We start from the raw sequence: 19,079 nt of genomic DNA, 5'->3' as shown, positions 1-19,079 counted from the left end.
CTATTGTTACGTTTATTTTTGGGAAAAAGTTACATATAGCCTCTTTAAGTCAGAATTGCTACAGAAACTGAATAATCAAATGTAAAAAAATAAAACAGCATAGTATATACACTGATTCTTATTAAAGCTGCAAAAACATTAATGACAGACAATGAAACAAGTTCTCTCATTCACTTTTGGCTAGGGATGCACCGATCCACATTTTTTCACTTCCGATCCGATCCCGATACCTGAATTTGGATATCGGCCGATACCGATACTTTTCCGATACCAGAGCTGTGTTTGCTTTAATATTATTATTATCATTATTGTTGATTTTATATGATGCTGAAATAAACTCCTCTCTACAGGCAAGTATGATATGTACGTATGCATGTATGTCAATATATGTATATATATATATATATATATATATATATATATATATATATATATTAAACAATAGATAAACAAAAGATAGAAAATTAAACAAAGATACACATTATACAGGCCTACACAGTGCTTTAATTTCAGGAAGGTCTACTAACATTTTTCAGGTATGGTCTAAAAAGAATTATAATAAAGTAATCAAAAGTAAAACAGCACTGCAAAGTTTATCATAGATAGATTTATGCTTATTAAAGCTAAAGTTATTCATTCAAGAGCTGTGAGTGATTTTCTCTTTGCCTTTTGTTGTTTGATTCTCAGTAATGGAGCAATCGTCAGCATGTTTATTAGACTGCTTCCCCTTTAAGAATGAGTGCAGATCTAATAGTCTACTGATGCACCATATTTTCTCCCAACTATTTCCATAACTACGTCCATTTAAGACATAAACTGTTTAAGTGAATCTCCAAGCCGGTTTTGACATTTTTGTGTAGGCTACATTTGATCATTTAGACGCGCATATGAAGCCCAAAGTATAATGTGCTTGTCTCGTTGCGGTCTGTTTCGGAGCGCGCGACGCGGGAACAGCATCTCTTGCGCAGATTTTTGTGCTTTTAATAGCTCTTTTTAGTATTAAAAGCATCCCGCAATTTAGCAACAGTAGAGACTGCATTTTACAACAATCACCGATCATGCTGATGGGCTGTCGTGTTGTGCGCGCTGTGGCACCGCGTGAGAGATCTCTCTCTTTCTCTTCTGGACTGTGAATAGCAAACATGCATCACAGACAAATGGTTTAATTAATACGGCTTTGCAAACATTGCATTTTGCTGTCTTGCTCTGCTGTGGTGTTTCCAGTGTGAAGTATTTCCACCATAGGATTTCCACACAGTGAACATGTTGGCAGCTCAATGCTATCCTGTTAGCTGGCTGCAAACTGCGGAATGGATTTCCTGATGGGGGTCTCTGTGTCTCATTGAGCCGTGCCTCCGTTCAGGAAATCCATTCCACAGTTTGCAGCCAGCTAGCAGACTAGCCGGCGGGCCGCGGGAATCACTTTTGGAGTCGTTTCAGCAGACTACGTTAAAGCGCAGACATGGCTCATGGATATCGGATATCTCCGCAGGTTGGATCGGGAAAATCCGATACGTGAATTACGCTGGTATCGGTCCCGATACCGATACTGGATCGGATCGGCCCCATCCCTACTTTTGGCTTTTCTGTCATTGGCTTTTGTGAAATAAGGACGTAACATTGCTTTTTTAGTATCATTGAGATGTGTTGTTAAGTTTATATTTTATGTTTTCATTTTAATATCAGTTAAAATTTTAGTAATTTTGTTGTGCATTTTTGTTTATAATTTTTGTTTATAAATTGTTTTTTAGTTTTAATTAGGGCTGAATAATTTAGGAAAATAATGTAATAAAAATTAGTTTCTTTTTTTTTTTACCAATATTGCACTTTAATATGTGATTATTTTTTAAGCTCTTTATTTTCTGTATTATTTAACAAAGACTAGCTATAGCCTTATCGTTGTATAGTGGGAATGTAATCTTTAAGTACCTCATGATCCGATTCCAAAACGATTCTTGATCTACTTTTTTCTTCTTCATTGAAATCGAAAGCAGACTTCTGTCCGAACGCAGACAACGAATTAATATTCATTATTCATGAACCCAGAAGCACATCAATCCTTAGTGCGGTTTATATTGTTATTAGTTAATAGTAGAATTCGTAAGTAGTATTATTATCTTATCAGTATTACTGTTAGTTTTTTTTTTTTTTTTTTTACAGAAACACTGAATGACCAACAATATCTTAAGCACCACGACCAGTCCTGGGTTACTTTTGTTGTTTGCAATATTTTTTGCACTTTTCGCAACATGAGTGTATAAATAAATACAGAATCCGTGTTTACATTTTTAAACTTGTAATTGATTGGACTTTTCATTGTGTGATGTTTTCCAGTACGGTTGCACTATTCAAACATTATCTGCACATTTAGAGAAGAAACTTTTCCATTTCTGCAAGGGCTGGTGGGTTTTTTTATTATTATTTTATGTAATTGGTATATTATAGGAGCCTATTTGATGATGGGTATGTTTTACTTTAGATCAGTGTTTGTGTTTCTGAGGCTCTCAAGACTACATGCAGCTGTCTCTTGTAGCCAAAAACAGTGGTGAATGGTACCATATTTATAACGTCATTGATATCATTATCGCAATAAATACCAGAAAATATTGTGATACAGTTTTAAGTCCATAGGAGGCAAGGGTGTCGAGTTACATTCAAGCTACAGTAGTCAACATTTGAAGTGGATCAGAAAAGTTAATCAAAGTTGTCCTAAGACAAGAACGGGTATTGTTCAAAATTCATGGATTGATGAAAGATTTTGATCCACTTCAAATTTTGTATTTTAAGGCATGAAGAAAAAAAAATCAAGGAAAAAAAACATTTAAATATGTAATTTTGGTGATCAAAGATGAGTTTTAAGGGATAAAATGATTGATTACAGGGGGACTTTAACAGGTAACGTTTTCTTATAACAAAAATAACTGAACATTTAAATACAATAAAAAAAAAAACACAAAAGCTGCTTAAAGTAAACAAATGTTTCAAACAGAGTGCAAAATAATTATAAAGAACAATAGGTCATTTTTATTTGATATATATTTGTTTTTGCCATAGCCTACTGCCCAGCCCTATTATCTTGTCACTAAAGCATTAGCTAAACCACTGTATGCAAAATACAGTTAGTGCAACAATCAAAAACCGTTTGGACCATATTCACGTCTTCTTTCAAACTTAGTTGATTAAAACACAAGTTGTACAAGTTGAAAGGTATATTGATTCATTAATGTCAGAATGTTGATAAAGTGAAAAACAAACATATTTGGAAATATTTAATTGGAAATAAAGAACATTAAAAAGGACACAGAAACTTGTTTTGTTCGTTTCTAAACGGATGATTTTCCTCATCACACACATGGCCATTAGATTACTTGTTTTGAACTGACAACAATAGGCTCAGTGTGCGTTGAGCATTATTTTCCAAACCAAACACTTGGCTTGGTTAATTAACACGGATACGTGTTTTTGGTAAAGTGATAGTTTTCTCAAAGGGAATCACTTTTTTTATTCATTTGCCTAATGGCCAACAAAAACCTGAATCAGATCTAAGGAATTCACTAAGCTAGAGGTCTTTGATAGTCAAATATTACATGGTTCATACTAAATAGTTTTTTCTTTTATGTTTGTTTTGGGGTTTTTTTTCGCGCTTCAAAAGATTTTTTTCTTTCTTAAATCCAATTTTTTCAAACCAGCGGTTCAGATTGGTTGACTAGCTATAGAGTTATGTACAAATGTACCTGACAATTGTCAGACAACAGTGCAAAAAAACAAGAAAGGCTGGCATATGTACTGCTTATGTACTGATATTAGAGTTAAGGAAGGAATAGTAACCTGCTCCCTTCAGATTGTTTGAACATTTGACTTGCACTAAACTTGAAGACATGCACACCTGATGAGAGGTGCATGTACTTGTCAACACAAACATTAATGCTCAACGCAGATGTTTTGCATTTTGAACTCAATTCGTTTTGCAGACCAAACCTTTTTGTGATAAGCTCATGGATAGCAGAGAGAGAGAGAAAACTATGCTAAATGCAAATAATAAAATATAACAAATATAACATTTGGCATCATTCACTGCCATTAGGCTAGATGAGCAAGCGCAAGCCAGACATTTTTGTTGTTGGTGGACAAGTTCAAGGAATATTGCACAATTGTGTGGACTTTTCCACTGAAATTTCCTCTAAGGTAAAAGTGGTTTGAACGTGTGCAAGTTGCGGCAGATTAATACTTTAGTAGGTAGGCCTAGTTTATGTCTTTTGATTTAAATATCTCAGTGAATGTCAGATAATCATTCTTACATTTTGGCTTAAACGGTGTATTATGCCTAAGTTACCAGTTTTGGGCGAATGACCAAGTTTTATTTACTCACCAAAGCAATTTGTTTCTCTAAATTTGCTCACGTTTGGCTTATTTAAGTGTTAGCCTATTTTTGGACCTGGGCTACATCACAGATTTTGGGATGCGCTTGTATGTTTTGTTGAGTCTTGTTGTGTTGTTCGTTCATTGTGTGGGTGTGGCAGACAGCGCAGCTCTCCACTGGAGTCTTGTTTAGGCAGCGGCTCATTTCGTTGAGCTGTGGCTTTGCCGAGGGCGATGAATGGATGTTCTCTGTCTCAAACAGCCAAGCATTAGAAGCACTATATCAAAATTGCATTGCTTGTGTTTTGCAACTCTAAAATGGTCTCTTTAGCCTTGGGGTAGAAAATGGAATATTTCCTATTGAGCAACGAGTGAATTGACATTTGTTTTCTCTCTCTTGTTTTTTAATTTGTGTCCTCCCTCTTTCTTTTTCCAAAACAGATTGCACAACAGATGTATACAATAACTAAGGCAGTGAAATAGTCTCTGGGCTAATAGCTGAAATTAGTTAGGGCGTTTAAACAGTGTTAAATGGTGGAAGCTCCACAGAAAACCCTACTTTCCCAACTGCATAGGAGGTTAATCATAGTTTTTCAATAGAAGTTATAAATTGGGTGCTAATTTACATGAGCTAATATTCTGCATCACTCACTAAGCAAGCTTATTGAAGATAAATAAACAGTCAGTAATACAATCATAACAAAGAAACAAATTACAAGCAATAATAAGACAAATAAATAAATCAGAATAAATAAACAAATTAAATAGTGCTTTCAGTGTTTCAGGAAGTTTTTCTTTCAGACTAACATATGAGAGCAGTGGCACCAGCACTATGGAAGAGGCGCGGACAGAAACTCAAGTGCCGTTACAAACAATATTATTTATTTTGTCTCATGCAAATGTCTGAAAGTAAAGCACTGAGTTTGAGTTGAGGTGCAGATGTACGTTAACAACGGTAACATTTGTGAGAAGTGGGAAAAAATGTAAATGCTCGGACAGTGCTACTCTACAGTTCTTCTATTGCAGTGCTACTCATTGCGCGGCTCGCCAAGCTTTAATTTGTGGCTCACATTGCGGTAAATCATACGGTGATATGATCATGCAGTCACGACAGATGTTTCATAAAAACATTAAAAACAAGTAGGGTTATAACTAGGGCTGGGCAAGTTAACGCTTTATTATCGCGTTAACGCATTTATTAATTAATGCCGACAATTTTTTTTATCGCACGTTAACGCAGTTTTTTTTATTTTTTTATTTTGAAAGTCCGTTTGCACACTGGCTCTGAATAGGACATAGGCCTACAGTCAAACCATGGATCACAGGAGGGGTGGGATGTTGGTCAGCCAGCAAATAACCCACCCAAAACAGCAGTGGAGAGAGGCTTTGCCAGGTTCTCTCAGGTGAACAGAAAGGGAGACAGCGCTCCGCGAGTGAATGACATGCGCTCTATGGATAGTAACCATGGCAACGGCTTCGGTGCGCTACGCAGCTGTAGTCTTTTTAACTTAAATGAAAATTATACATAACTTTACCTGATGTGCCTGCGTTTAGTTTAGCGGGGATGCTCTGCAATGTGAATTCCCTTCTGTTGATGTCCTGATAACTATTTAGATTCTGGAAACTCACAAACAGCGAGCCGAGGATCAGTCTCTCTTCCAATGATTTGTACTGCGCGTCGTGTACAAAAAGTTAAGACAATCAAAGTCCTTTTAGACAATTCAACTTCGGCAACGGGCGGGCGCGTGCGTGAGGCGAGCGCGTGAGGCGAGCATGACCGCAACAGTTTCACAGAACGCACCCGCTTGTCGCTGCACCTTGTGCTCGACCAATTCACCTCACTCTAAAAGGCTGATTTATACTTCTGTGTCGGACTTACGCTATACACTACGCGTTGGTTGGTTTTACTTCTGCGTCGTTGTCCGCGTTGACGCGCAATTACACATGCAGAGGGAGCATGTGAAACCCCTGGAGCGGTTCAAGCAATCACAGCGCTTGCGGTACGCGTAGAATTGACGCGTTGTTACATTTTTTGGAGAGGTGCACATCAGGGTACGACGTAAGTTCGACGCAGAAGTATAAATTGGGCTTTACCTCTGTTTAATGCAATCTTAGTGCACGTGGGAAACCATGGCATGATCAAACCTAAGCTACTATCAGAGAAGTAACGTTGGTCGACTTATAGCTATCTCATGACCTCTGACTAAATAGACTGTTTCTGCTGCTAAAAGACACCTGTTGATACCTGTTAAGGAAAAAACCAAGAAAACTGGACTCGTTTTAACAAGCTAGATAAAAGGTAATGCCCTGGCAGTGGCAAATAGCTTTGTTTTAATATTTGATTTGATTACGTTAATGTTTAAGTTGAGATTTACAATAAATATTTTATTGCTGTGTAAAGGGAATACTGCTGGTATAAAGCACCTTATTTGTTTAAAGTTTTTGCAAACCACATGTTATTACACTTTTGTGTATATAGCAGTACATTTAAATCAAAAGTGAGTAATAGACTACTTTAGAATTCATTATTAAAGTTTGCGCGTAACAATGCGATTAATCGCAAGAAAATCATGCGATTAATCGCAAGAAAATCATGCGATTAATCGCGATTAAAATGTTTAATCGTTGCCCAGCACTAGTTATAACATAACCCATTTAAACCTCAGTGTCAACTCTATTACAAATAATTTCGATCGGTTTGAAAGGGGTGGTTTATTCATTTTCTAATCTAAACGAGAGAACATGTAAACACTGAAACTGAAAGGACGACGTGTGACGCGCTAAACGAGCAGTATAAATGAATAACGTGTCGTATAAATAAGTGTCCCGTTGTTCTATAATTCTCCTTTCACTGCGTCTGTGAAGTGGAGCAGGACTGAATGTATGAACAGTCACCTAAAAGCTTCAATTGTGTTTGGTTCATTCTCGTAGTCGCTACAGCGGCCTCTAGAGGACAAATAACAAACCTATCACTGCACCGCGTGTTGTTTATTGTAACACGTGAGGCTGACGCATCACAAGCTGCACAGAGAGCGCTGACTCTTCAGATGTGCGTTTAAAACACAGACAATGAAACGGTATGAATACAGAACACTACGGTCCATGTTGACATATCATTATAATGTAATTAATTTGTTGACTAGATGCTGCATCAGCAGAGAACGAACAGAAGTATGTTTGCCGTCGAGGCTGTGAGGACTCTAACATTAGTACCTCAAGCGGTTGAAACAATGTGACAAAAACACATGCAAACCTGACCCAAATGTTTAATGTCGCAATTGTTACCATCTATTTGCATTAGTTTATATCCAGCTGGTCAATAAATGTTGTAGTATTGTTCATTGTTAGTTTGTTAATTTCAACATTTACATTATAAATTGAGTTTACATTTTTATTTGATCTGTTAACCTTAGTTTATGTACTATGAACTAATGATCAAGGTACAATTGTCTTGCTAAAATATTAATAAATGCTGTAAAAAAACACACTAGTTCATGAAAGCTAGCTAATACATCCTTGTTAAAGGTACAATATGTAGGATTTTTTGCCACCAGGGGTCGCTAACCTCTTACAATAACAAAGGCGTATATCGATGACGCAAAGCATTAAGCGGAAGTATGGATCTTGTCGTCAGGCTGATGGATCTTTTATGGATGAGTGAATACACTGATGTTTTTAACATGACTGTGGTGTGAAGCAGGGCGCGATTGCTAGACGTATACCAGCGCCACACGCAACGCTAGTCCCGCGGATATAAAGGAATAAGGACATTTCATACTACCAAACTATTAATTAATACTCTCACAGGTCAGTTTATTAGAGGAATTAAACTTGAGGTAACGCAGCGCTGCTTCACTTGCTCTAACAGTTACACTATCACACTAAACGGCATTTGAGTGTGTTGAATGTTGTTAGTTAGGTTGTGTGTTGGCTGTATGAGACTAGCAATATGTTAGATCAACATTAGAATAACATACAGATCATATTCTAACATTTCATCATGTTGAACTAAATAACATTGATTAGTTTTATGTACATTTGCTCACCTGTCTAATAAAGTAACATGCAACACTCACGTCTCTGTCGAGTCGAAGTTAGTCGCGGACGTGGAGCTCTCGGCATCTCGAAACATGTTGATCTTCGTTTTAGTCCTCTTTTTGTCTCAAAGTCTGCTTGCCATGGTCCATAATGTTTGAACAAAACAACAACAGCGTGAGCATCCTGCTAAGCATAACAGCAATAACCCGGTTGTCCACGTCTGTCGCCATGGTTACTATGACAGTGTGAGCGGAAACCGGGGGTAACACGGAGATGACGGCATTGGCTGGCGACTCCTCACCCCTGCTAACACGTCCCGTTTCCTTGGTTAAAATCACAATTTTCTCACAATTTACAAATAGAAACACTGGGGACTTTGTAAGTAATCAACTAAACAAAATATATAACATTGGCCTAGTGGTTTTTGGATATTTTACTGAAAAAATCCTGCATATTGTACCTTTAACAAATGGGACTTGCAATGTGTTACCTATGAAATTTTTACATATGTTTCTAGGTTATAGCTAAAGAAACCTGTAATATTTTAATGTTTAAATAATGTTCTGTAGAATTCGTTCTGTAGAACTTCTAATTTTAATATATTCATATTTATATATTCATTTCATATAGCACATTTCAGTTCAGCACTGTTTTACTTGGAGTGTTATGTTTTTTTTTATATTCAATATCCATTTCAAAAATATCAGTTGATTAATCGGATATCGGCATGTACGGTCAAACATAAATATCGGTATCGGTCGACCTCTAATACACATTACATAGTGTCAGGTCTGTTAGTTTGCATTTACAGTCTAAGGGTGCTTTCACATCTGAGCGTGAAAGTGACTTTCAATTACTTGTGTGAACACATTTTGGTACGCTTTCAAAGGTTGTCTTGAGAAAGCAAACTGAACCAAGAAGAAAATACAACATTGTAACAAATTAAATCCCTGTTTCAGAACAAAACAAACTCCAGTCGAACCACGAATGCCGTGCTATGTGAGCTGGTCGATAGGAATAGCTGGGTTTCAGTCACGTGATTATGATGACGCGCGAAATTCAGATGGAGGGCAAGGAGTGAAGAGCGCAATGGACGAGATGGAGGAAAGTCAGTACTGTACTACTTTACACGCTATTACAAGAGAAAGATATAAACAAAAAATCAAACAAATGTTGGACGTGATCCTTACGTTATGAAGAGGAGCGATTTTCAACTGAATTGAAAGATTTTCCTGACATCGAGGCGGTAGATATCAGCAACTACCTCGTCTTACAGATACTTTGACTTTACAAAGTTTGGAAACGTTACACAAACACAGCCACTTAAGTTGTATTAACTCACCTTTGACGAAGTGATCACTGCACACACGGGCATTTTCCCATTCGGCTCCTCCCGACCGCAGACGTAGGTTTGCAAGCCGTTTTTCCGGTATTTTTCAGTCAATTTCTTGCATTTTCCCCCTTATGAACAACAACTTTTGGTACACGATAAAAACTCATCGTGGTTTGATCGATTTAAGTAACCATAAACGACGCAAAACATAGGCATTTTGAGTTTGTTATAGTGCTTTCTAAATACAGCAAATCACTTCCTGCCCTCCATTTGCATTTCGCGCCATGGCAACGCAGTGGCGTGACGTCATATAAAAACAAGCTATTACATTTGTGAAATCCTATCGACCAGCTCACTTAGCGTGGCTTTCATGTTTCGACTGGTCGAGACTGTTTTCCAAGATGGCTCCTGCCTGTATACGCGAAGTGTACTGTCTTTAGACACGTGATCGATATCAGTAAAAAATGTGTTCGATAAAACGTTCGATATTTTTTTTCTTCATCGGAAGAAACCACAGGTTGCGAAGCAAGTTTGGTTGCATTAACAAAGGCACTCGCTCTCTGGTAACCTAGCAACGTAGGGAGTGACACGCTAACAGGCAATCATGTAACGTGTCAGTTTGGTTGCGCCATATCGTTGTCTCGTGCTGCTGGGTTCCTTTTCAGTAACCGGGGATTGATAAGCAGAAAATGAGTGCCCTTCATCTCCATGCAGGCTAGAATTGCGAAACATTATTGGATAATTCGCTCTATTCGCGTTTGATGTGAACACAGCATAATGAACAGGCTGCGATGTCAAGATTGCAATGCTGGAGTGTGTGTGTGTGTGTGTGCGCGCGCGAGAGAGAGAGTAGGCACGGGCGCGAGAGAGAGTGCACGCGGGCGCGATCGAACGGTGGAGACATAAAAACATACTCCGTCATTTTGTTAATACAGGACATCATTCAGTCTGCAAAGTGTTTACTTATATTTGTGTAGGCCTATACTCGCAATAAAACACAACATTGTGCTTTTGTCACACTGTATTTCTTGTCAAACTGTAACCTACAACTGTCACACACCATTTTAAAAGCAAAACATATTTATCCAACCCTTTTTTAAAACAGTCTGTGTGTTCCATCTTTTGGACATTCACCATATCGCATTGGTTTTAATTTATTGTCCTCAAAACAGAGCACTAATCTGTTTATTTTTAAGTTACACATTGATTAAAAAAGACAATGAAATCTATTGGTAGTATTATTTTATACGGAAATCAATTATTTATAATTCTGATGAGAATAAAGTTAGGGTTAATTAAAATTAAGGAAAACAAATATATTGATCTGAAATATAGCAAATTAATTTTAAATTCATTCAGGTACAATTACCAAACATATATCTATCTTTTTATTAGTTTAATTAATAAACCAATTATATAAAACTATTATCAGTGCACTATAAATAAACTGGCCTTTATTAATAAAACTTATTTAAAAAATACAAGGCTTAAGACATTTATAAAAATGCCTTCTATATTTCTGTTTTGCTTTTCACTCCATTGTACCGAAATCATACCGAACCATGATGTCTGAACCGAACCGTGACTTCTGTGTACCGTTCCACCCCTAGTATTGTCGTCATACTATGAATTACGTTAAGCAATGGTAAAAGTGGTACCGCCAGACCTGGAGATCGGCTGAATGGTTTCCTAAACGGTAAACAAACAATTGTTTTACTCGAGGGGAGGTGGAAAATGAGCTTAATTCCCCAAATGGTGGAATATCCCTGTAACGTTAGCTAGGCTTATCGTTAGCCGGGTGCTCTGCCCTGACTTATGATACAGTGCATGTGTAAGATACAAACTTCCGGGTTGGCACTCAAACATTTTTGATAAGTATGCTGATTTTTGTTAAGTCACGCTCAGAAATGTGTCATTTGCATATTAAAATCACAAAACCAATCAAGCAGGGGGCACGTACGATCACAAACCCCCACCACCCACGTCCCGCCGCGCCACTGTCACCTTTTTTACTCTGAGGAGTTTGCAGGTCTGATTGTGAATTTAGACTTATGTTTACATTTTAATTATTTGAGTTTTCCATGGTTGTGTTCACATTTCTGTCTTGGGATTGTAATCAGAGGAAGGTTAAGTTTAAAATAAAAATGTTTGAATGTAATATATTTTTTCTCCTGGTCCTTATTTTAAGTGGGTCATAAAAAAATCAATTATCGATATCGACCGATATGAAACACTGATATCGTGATACAGTTTTCAGCCATATCGCCCAGCCCTACTGTAGACTTACAAAGTTCTCAATGCTTCGGTTTGCATGTAGGGAACCTCTTTATGCTAGCGTGTTAGTGTGGGGCTATTTTGAGCCTTGTTAGTGGTATTAACTAGCGATTTATTTTTACTTACTCTATGCCCTATATAATAGCGTTATAAGCTAATCAGTGGTTCGAGGTAAAACTGTTGAAAAGTGTTGTTGAACGATTCCGATTCTTCTTTTCGATTCCGATTCTTTGAGGGGTGGAGTCAAAACATGTCACAGGCTCATTTCACAGAGGAACATTTTATTTTGATTTTCAATAATGAGTATTAGTTTTGGGAGCTGCAGCCCATGTGGGAGAAAATTAGGACTGCCTCTGCACCAGACCAAAAAACAGATTTGCAGAACTTGCACCCTGGTCTGGACCCTCTGGACATGTATAAACAGTAGCTTAATATTAGGACTGCTACTAGTTTGGGCAATTAGCATAACGCTACATTCATCTACGAGGGAAAAAATAATTTCAGTAACGTTGTTGTTGTTCACCACAATTAGCAATTTGGTCAAGCGCTTTGTTACACTACAATGACTTACCTGATTGTGACGAGGTAACGTTACTAACGTTGGTTAGCGCAGGGTTGCCCGAGGATGACGAGACAGTGGACCTGCACAGCTCGTCGAACACGCTACACTCCTTAATTTGTACACCATGCAGGCATAGGCGTAATTTGCGGGTGGGACATGTCCCCACCACTTTTTGGGTTGATATTGTCCAAGGATGTACCAATAGAAATAAATAAATCATCTCCAGTTAACTAGCAGAGCATTATTTTCGTTCTTTTGTTAAATAAAATGGGATCTAGCGTTAAAATGTGTTGTTTTTTAAATCAAGTGATCAAAGTGCTCGTTGCCGCTGCGATCAGTGGTGCGGATACAGTGTTCTCTGTGGCTCGCGCACAGTCTTCTCTCGGACGCGCGCTTCAATCCGTTGCGGAGACTCGAATTCGTTCCAGTGAAATCACAAAACAAATTGCACACAAACGTGTCCCTACATGATATACAACCACTGATGAACAGATTCGGTTTTGATGACAAAAAACCCCAATATGAGTGCGGAGTAGAACCCAGAACCTGTGACATGCGTGGCAAAAATTCTGCCACTGGACCAATTACATACACACGCAAACCGTATATGTATATTTATTCAAGTGAAAGAAAATCACTGTGCCGACCCTGGCTTTTTAAGGTGAAATAAAGCCACACTTTTGAGCGCCGCTTACGTGACATCCCTGACCTAAATCTACTTGTTTCAAGTCAGCTAGTGAGATTTTGCCTTTAAACAGCAGTTATTGGCACTTTGTTTTTGGTGATTTATGCGTCTGTTCTGGAGAACCTCTTTGCCGGCTCTTATGTGTTTTGAACCCATCCTATGCCAATCATTGATGTTTTAAACCCTGATCTTTGGGATTTCTTTAAACATGAGCTAGCCTACATTGTGATTTTTGAGGAACTTTATGTAACTGACCATATATTTTCTAGCCTTGCAATATAGTTTGGCATTTTTAATGCATTGTCCTGCATTCATTCAGGCTAGTTCTTGTTTAGTTCTCTTAAATTCTTCCTGAAGTTTTGTAACATTGCAGAAACTTTTGCTGGATTTGTAACAAACTGTGTTTGTTGTAGTCCAGAGAGGGTCTCTCTGTAGTTTTCAGTTCTGTAGTTAAGTTTCTGCATTTTGTTTCTCAGGCAGTTTAAGCTAGTTTTGTGGATTTGTAAACCTCCAGTTGAGCAAAATCTCTTTTGGGAAGGTTGCCAGTGTTAGTCATGTGCTTCACAGGTACTAAATTGGCATTTCTTGTTCCACAAACTGTGTTGTTTAGGTAAGGTTTGTAATCCCAATACATTTAGATGACTAAAGTTGTTGCGTCTCACTACTCCTTTAATGATTGTATTTGTAATCTGTGTCCTTAGATTATTTTGATCATTATAAATGTTGGTACATTTTACATAACAGTAATATTAGTTGTATCGTTGTACAGCATTGCACTCATAAATGCCTAATTCTGATCATTCCAAGAGATTTTTTGGCTTGCTTAGTTGGGGACATTTAAAATCCAACAATATTATTGATCTGCCTTACTTAATGTGGACGTTGATGCAATTTTCTTCTAGAAACAAACTTTGTTGTATTATTTTCATGTTATCACTGTGAAGCTGCTTTGATACAATCTGTATTGTAAAAAGCGCTAAATAAATAAAGGTGACTTGACTTGACTTGATTGCTCGGAAAAAGAAATTTGTTATCTGTAGCATTTTTTACATAATTATTCCTAAAGTGTATTGGACTACATCTGTCGCACATTTCCAGTGCTTTTCATTTGGCTAGTCAGTCTCACAAATATGCATTTCTGTCTTCTCGCTTTAATTGCAGAAGATGCTAAGATAGTGGGTGAGCGACGCGTGCGTGCTGAGGTCAAGTCCGTTCTGTTTTGGCAGTAGACGAATGGCACAGGGAAACCAGCAGATTGACAACCAGGTTCTGCACCACCTGCGGCAAACGTTTCCAGAAGTCCCAGAGGACGTGGTGTCTGAGTGTGTCCTACAGGTGAGTTTAACATGCTCCACTTCCCCATCCATGTCCTCTGTGCCAATTATACAAGGGTTATTATCAGATGTGTTTCTGTAAGCCTAAGTACTTTGAACATCCTTTTGCAATTCGTCTCGACCCAGCATAATTTGTCACCAGTTAATATGAAATCAAAAGTGAATTTGTGCAAAATTCATCAATGCATGTTATACAGACACAACTTTACGCTGATGTTACTAACCCCTGTTATTTTACAGCCCCTCCCTTCAAACCACCTGTCATGTAGAGACGTCTAACCCGTTCCTGGTGAATAAAATCATTTATTTTATTTTTATTATATTATGACAACAAAAAACATAAAGGTCTCATACATAGACATTAACATGTAAACATGAAAATAACATACAGTGGGGGAAATAAGTATTTGACCCCTTGCTGATTTTGCAGGTTTGCCCACTTACAAAGAATGCAACGATCTATAATTTTAATCATATGTACATTCTAACAGTGAAAGACAGAATCCCAAAGAAAATTCCAGAAAATCACATCATATGAATTTATTTAAATTGATAACCATCTGATGAGGAAAAACAAGTATTTGACCCCCTGGACAAACAGCATGTTAATATTTTGTAGAAAAGCCCTTATTGGCCAGCACAGATGTCAAACGCTTTTTATAATTGGTGACAAGGTTTGTGCACATTTCGGCAGGGATGTTGGCCCACTCCTCCCTGCAGACAGCCTCCAAATCTTTCAGGTTCCGAGGTTGTCGCCTGGCAACTCGAATTTTAAGCTCCCTCCAAAGATTTTCAATTGGATTCAGGTCTGGAGACTGGCTAGGCCACTCCAGAACCTTGATGTGCTTCTTCTTCAGCCACTCTTTTGTTGCTTTGGCGGTGTGCTTAGGGTCGTTGTCGTGCTGAAACACCCATCCTCGACCCATCTTCAGCTCTCTCACTGAGGGAAGGAGATGTTGGTCCAGAATTCCACGATGCATGGCCCCGTCCATCCTCCCCTCAATACGATGGAGTTGTCCCGTCCCCTTGGCTGAAAAGCACCCCCAAAGCATGATGTTGCCACCACCATGCTTGACGGTGGGGATGGTGTTCTTTGGGTTGTACTCGGTGTTCTTTGCCCTCCAAACATGACGAGTTGAGGCCAAAAAGTTCTATTTTGGTCTCATCTGACCACATAACCTTCTTCCAGGCCTCTTCTGAGTCGTCCAGGTGGTGAATGGCGAACTTCATGCGGGCCTGTACATGTTTCTTCTTGAGCAGGGGGACCTTGCGTGCGCTGCAGGATTTCAATCCATGACGGCGTAGTGTGTTACCAACCGTTTCTTTTGTAACTGTGGTCCCAGCTGCCTTCAGTTGATTCATCAGTTCCCCCCTTGTGGTTTTGGGATGATTCCTCACTGTTCGCATGATCAGGGACACCCCACGAGGCGAGATCTTGTGTGGAGGCCCAGACCGAGAGAGGTTGGCGGTGGTGTGGTGCTTCTTCCATTTCCTGATAACTGCACCGACAGTTGATCTTTTCTCTCCAAGTTGCTTTCCGATTCTCTTGTAGCCCATCCCAGCCTTATGCAGATCAACAATCTTGTCCCTGATGTCCGTAGAAAGCTCTTTGGTCTTGCCCATGGTGGTGATGTTGGATGATGGTTGTTTGGGTGTTGACAGGTGTCTTTTATACAGGTAACGAGGTGAGGCAGGTGTATTTGATGTAGATAATTGGTTGGGATTGGGGCTGTGTCTTAAAGAAAGACTAACTGGCTTGTAGGAGCCAGAATACTTGCTGTTTGGTAGGGGGTCATATACTTGTTTTTCCTCATCAGATGGTTATCAATTTTTATAAATTCATATGATGTGATTTTCTGGAATTTTCTTTGGGATTCTGTCTTTCACTGTTAGAATGTACATATGATTAAAATTATAGATCGTTGCATTCTTTGTAAGTGGGCAAACCTGCAAAATCAGCAAGGGGTCAAATACTTATTTCCCCCACTGTACATAAACGTGTGTGTGTGTGTGTGTGTGTGTGTGCATGTATTACTGGGTGTGTAAGTGGAAATAACTTAACAGAAGAAAATCTTACAGATACAACAGACATGATAAAAATGAACTAAATAGTAATAAAAAAAATTTAAAAAAAAAATTAAAATTAAAAAAAGAAAAGAAAATAAATAAATAAATGAAAAAGAATTAAGGCTAATATGATAAAAAAAAATGTTTTAAAAAAAGATGTCTCTGATCTCCCCTTGGCCAAGACACACTACAATGGGCTATAGGCGATAAGACGATGTGCACTGGAGCCTGGGGCCCAAGGACCCCCCATCACTCACCACCAAGAACACTCCCCACCTCCGGCCGTCACACACATGCCATGCTTACCCTATTTGTTTGTTGTTGTTGTGTTTTTTTTTTATATATATTTTTTTTATATAAAAGCTAGTAAATGTCAATGTAATTCGCTTCAACCTTTCCGAACTTTATGAAAGATTATTTTATGGAAGGTTCGAGTTCTGTGTGTGTGAGGAATTGGAAGCAAGTAGAATACGGGTGTTTCTAAAACACACTCGACGCCATCGCGAATATGTGGTTGAAAACTAAGCTCAGAATCGTTGGTGAGAGAATGTTTTCTCCCACCCCTATAGTATGACCAACACAAATGATATTGATTAAACATAAACTGTTCTTTCCTGTAGGCCAGGCCTATTGATGCTTCCTCTACAGACTGCTTTACCAAAGCTCTCACGTGTCACGTGGCCAGAGTGTGTAATCGCAGCCTTTGCAGTTAAAAAAATCTTTCTTTATCATATCACGAATCACGATATTATATCAAATGCAATTATTCATTCAGCCCTAATGCGGATTACAGCGAACAAATCAAATTGATCTCTTTTTTTAATATGTGTTGCGATTTTGGTCTGAGAAAACACCTTGTGTTCTACGGCGAACAAAATAAGTATTACATGATAAATAATGGTTAAATAATTACAGAAATGTTATTCATTTTTAGACATTTTCGTTTTAAAGTGTAGTCTTGTTTATCGTAATCCTCCTAAATGAGTTTGCAGCGGAAGTCACGAACAGAGCGAAATGTTTTAGTGCTGTCAATATTGTAGAACCACACTTTACGTAAAAATACACATTCTCGTGAGATCACGTTGCTGAATAACTGCTAAACAAACCAATAGTGTAAATAAGAACCTATCTTTAGAACAGGCTGGCAAATAGTCTTTATTAGTCCTGTATCAGTGGTACTTTTGCCTTAATTATTGGTGTATTCTTGTCAATAAATCTAAATTTCGCTCAAGTGCAATAATTAATGTGGATATAACCTTCACTTTAGAACAGAGGGTCAAATTGTCTATTAATATTTTTTTAGCAATTTATTCCTGTTAACCAGCACAAATTAAACATAGTTACTAGCTTCATATTCTTTAGTTAACTTGATCTATGGTGACTCACTGAAATATAACTAAGTACATTACTACACAAAAATAATATATAGTTTAATTTGTAAATAATGGCTAAAAGGCATTTACTGTACATTCAGATAATCATTAATTACTAGCTTATTTTTGCTTATTTACCGCATGAATGTGTATCCTATAATAAATTGTAAATTATGGCTAATATGTCATAACTATATGTTGTTAATCATTAATTACAAGTATGTTCGTGCTTAACTAATACATTGTGGAAAAGTTAATCATTAATTTCTAGTGTATTTATGCGTAAATACTAATGCGTAATTCTTTACCCTTAAAATAAGGTGTTCATTTATCTAAAGCAGCGATTCCCAAACTGGTGTTCATGAGTGGATAAAAAGCTGATTGAGTCATCAAATCTTTATTAAAATAAAACCGATATAACACTTACAAAGAAGCCATTTTGTTTATTATATTAAACATTAAATTTGTTTGCCTGCATGTCAAGTGACCAACGTGAACTGTGAATGTGTTGTTAAATTGAAATGTTGACTTCTTGAATCCCAGAGGGTACTTAAAGTTAACTTTTATTTTTTTGTCAAAGGAGTTCATCTGACAATACATTTTTGCAATCCCTGATCTAAAGCAACTTATAAATTAGTAATATTACAAGCAATTTTTCATTATCATAGTCAACAATATTGATCTTAGCCACCAATAGTACACAATGCTAAGTTTCAAGTATGAGATAGATTAGTTTACTAGCTTGTAAAGCATAACTGAAATGTTGTAAAGAAGAGAGAGAGCAATATGTTCTTTCATTGAAATTACTATTTTATTCAGAAATAGGCCAGATTATGAAAGTAAAAAAAGTTACAAAAGCCACATCATGCTCACGTTAAAGACGACACACTTATGGAAGATAACCCATTAGGACCAGTCAGCACTTATTATATTTGCACTATATTTAGAGATGAATAACTGCGCTGATACAACATCCAATATATATTTTAAAGGAAATCAATTTAAACATTTGCTAATTAATTTATTATAGAACAAAATAGAAAATCACTACTGG

The 19,079-nt window shown here is 37.5% G+C and overlaps 1 protein-coding gene across 2 annotated transcripts in view; it reads left to right on the top strand.

Moving 5' to 3' along the window:
* Nucleotides 1-19,079, top strand: part of tab2 (TGF-beta activated kinase 1 (MAP3K7) binding protein 2) — a 59,298-nt gene that overhangs the window by 28,882 nt on the left and 11,337 nt on the right. For both annotated transcript variants that reach the window (XM_056243617.1, XM_056244308.1), the window contains exon 2: nucleotides 14,413-14,586. In XM_056243617.1, the coding sequence (XP_056099592.1) occupies nucleotides 14,485-14,586 (102 nt within the window). In that variant the 5' untranslated portion in view covers nucleotides 14,413-14,484. The remainder of the gene's footprint in view (nucleotides 1-14,412; nucleotides 14,587-19,079) is intronic.

Source organism: Rhinichthys klamathensis, unplaced genomic scaffold (assembly GCF_029890125.1).
Source record: "Rhinichthys klamathensis goyatoka isolate OS25496 unplaced genomic scaffold, OSU_Roscu_1.1 h1tg000001l_1, whole genome shotgun sequence".
NCBI classification, from domain to species: Eukaryota; Metazoa; Chordata; class Actinopteri; order Cypriniformes; family Leuciscidae; genus Rhinichthys; species Rhinichthys klamathensis.
The sequence above is the reverse complement of the archived record's forward strand: the minus strand, read 5'-3'. Positions and strand labels throughout refer to the sequence as shown.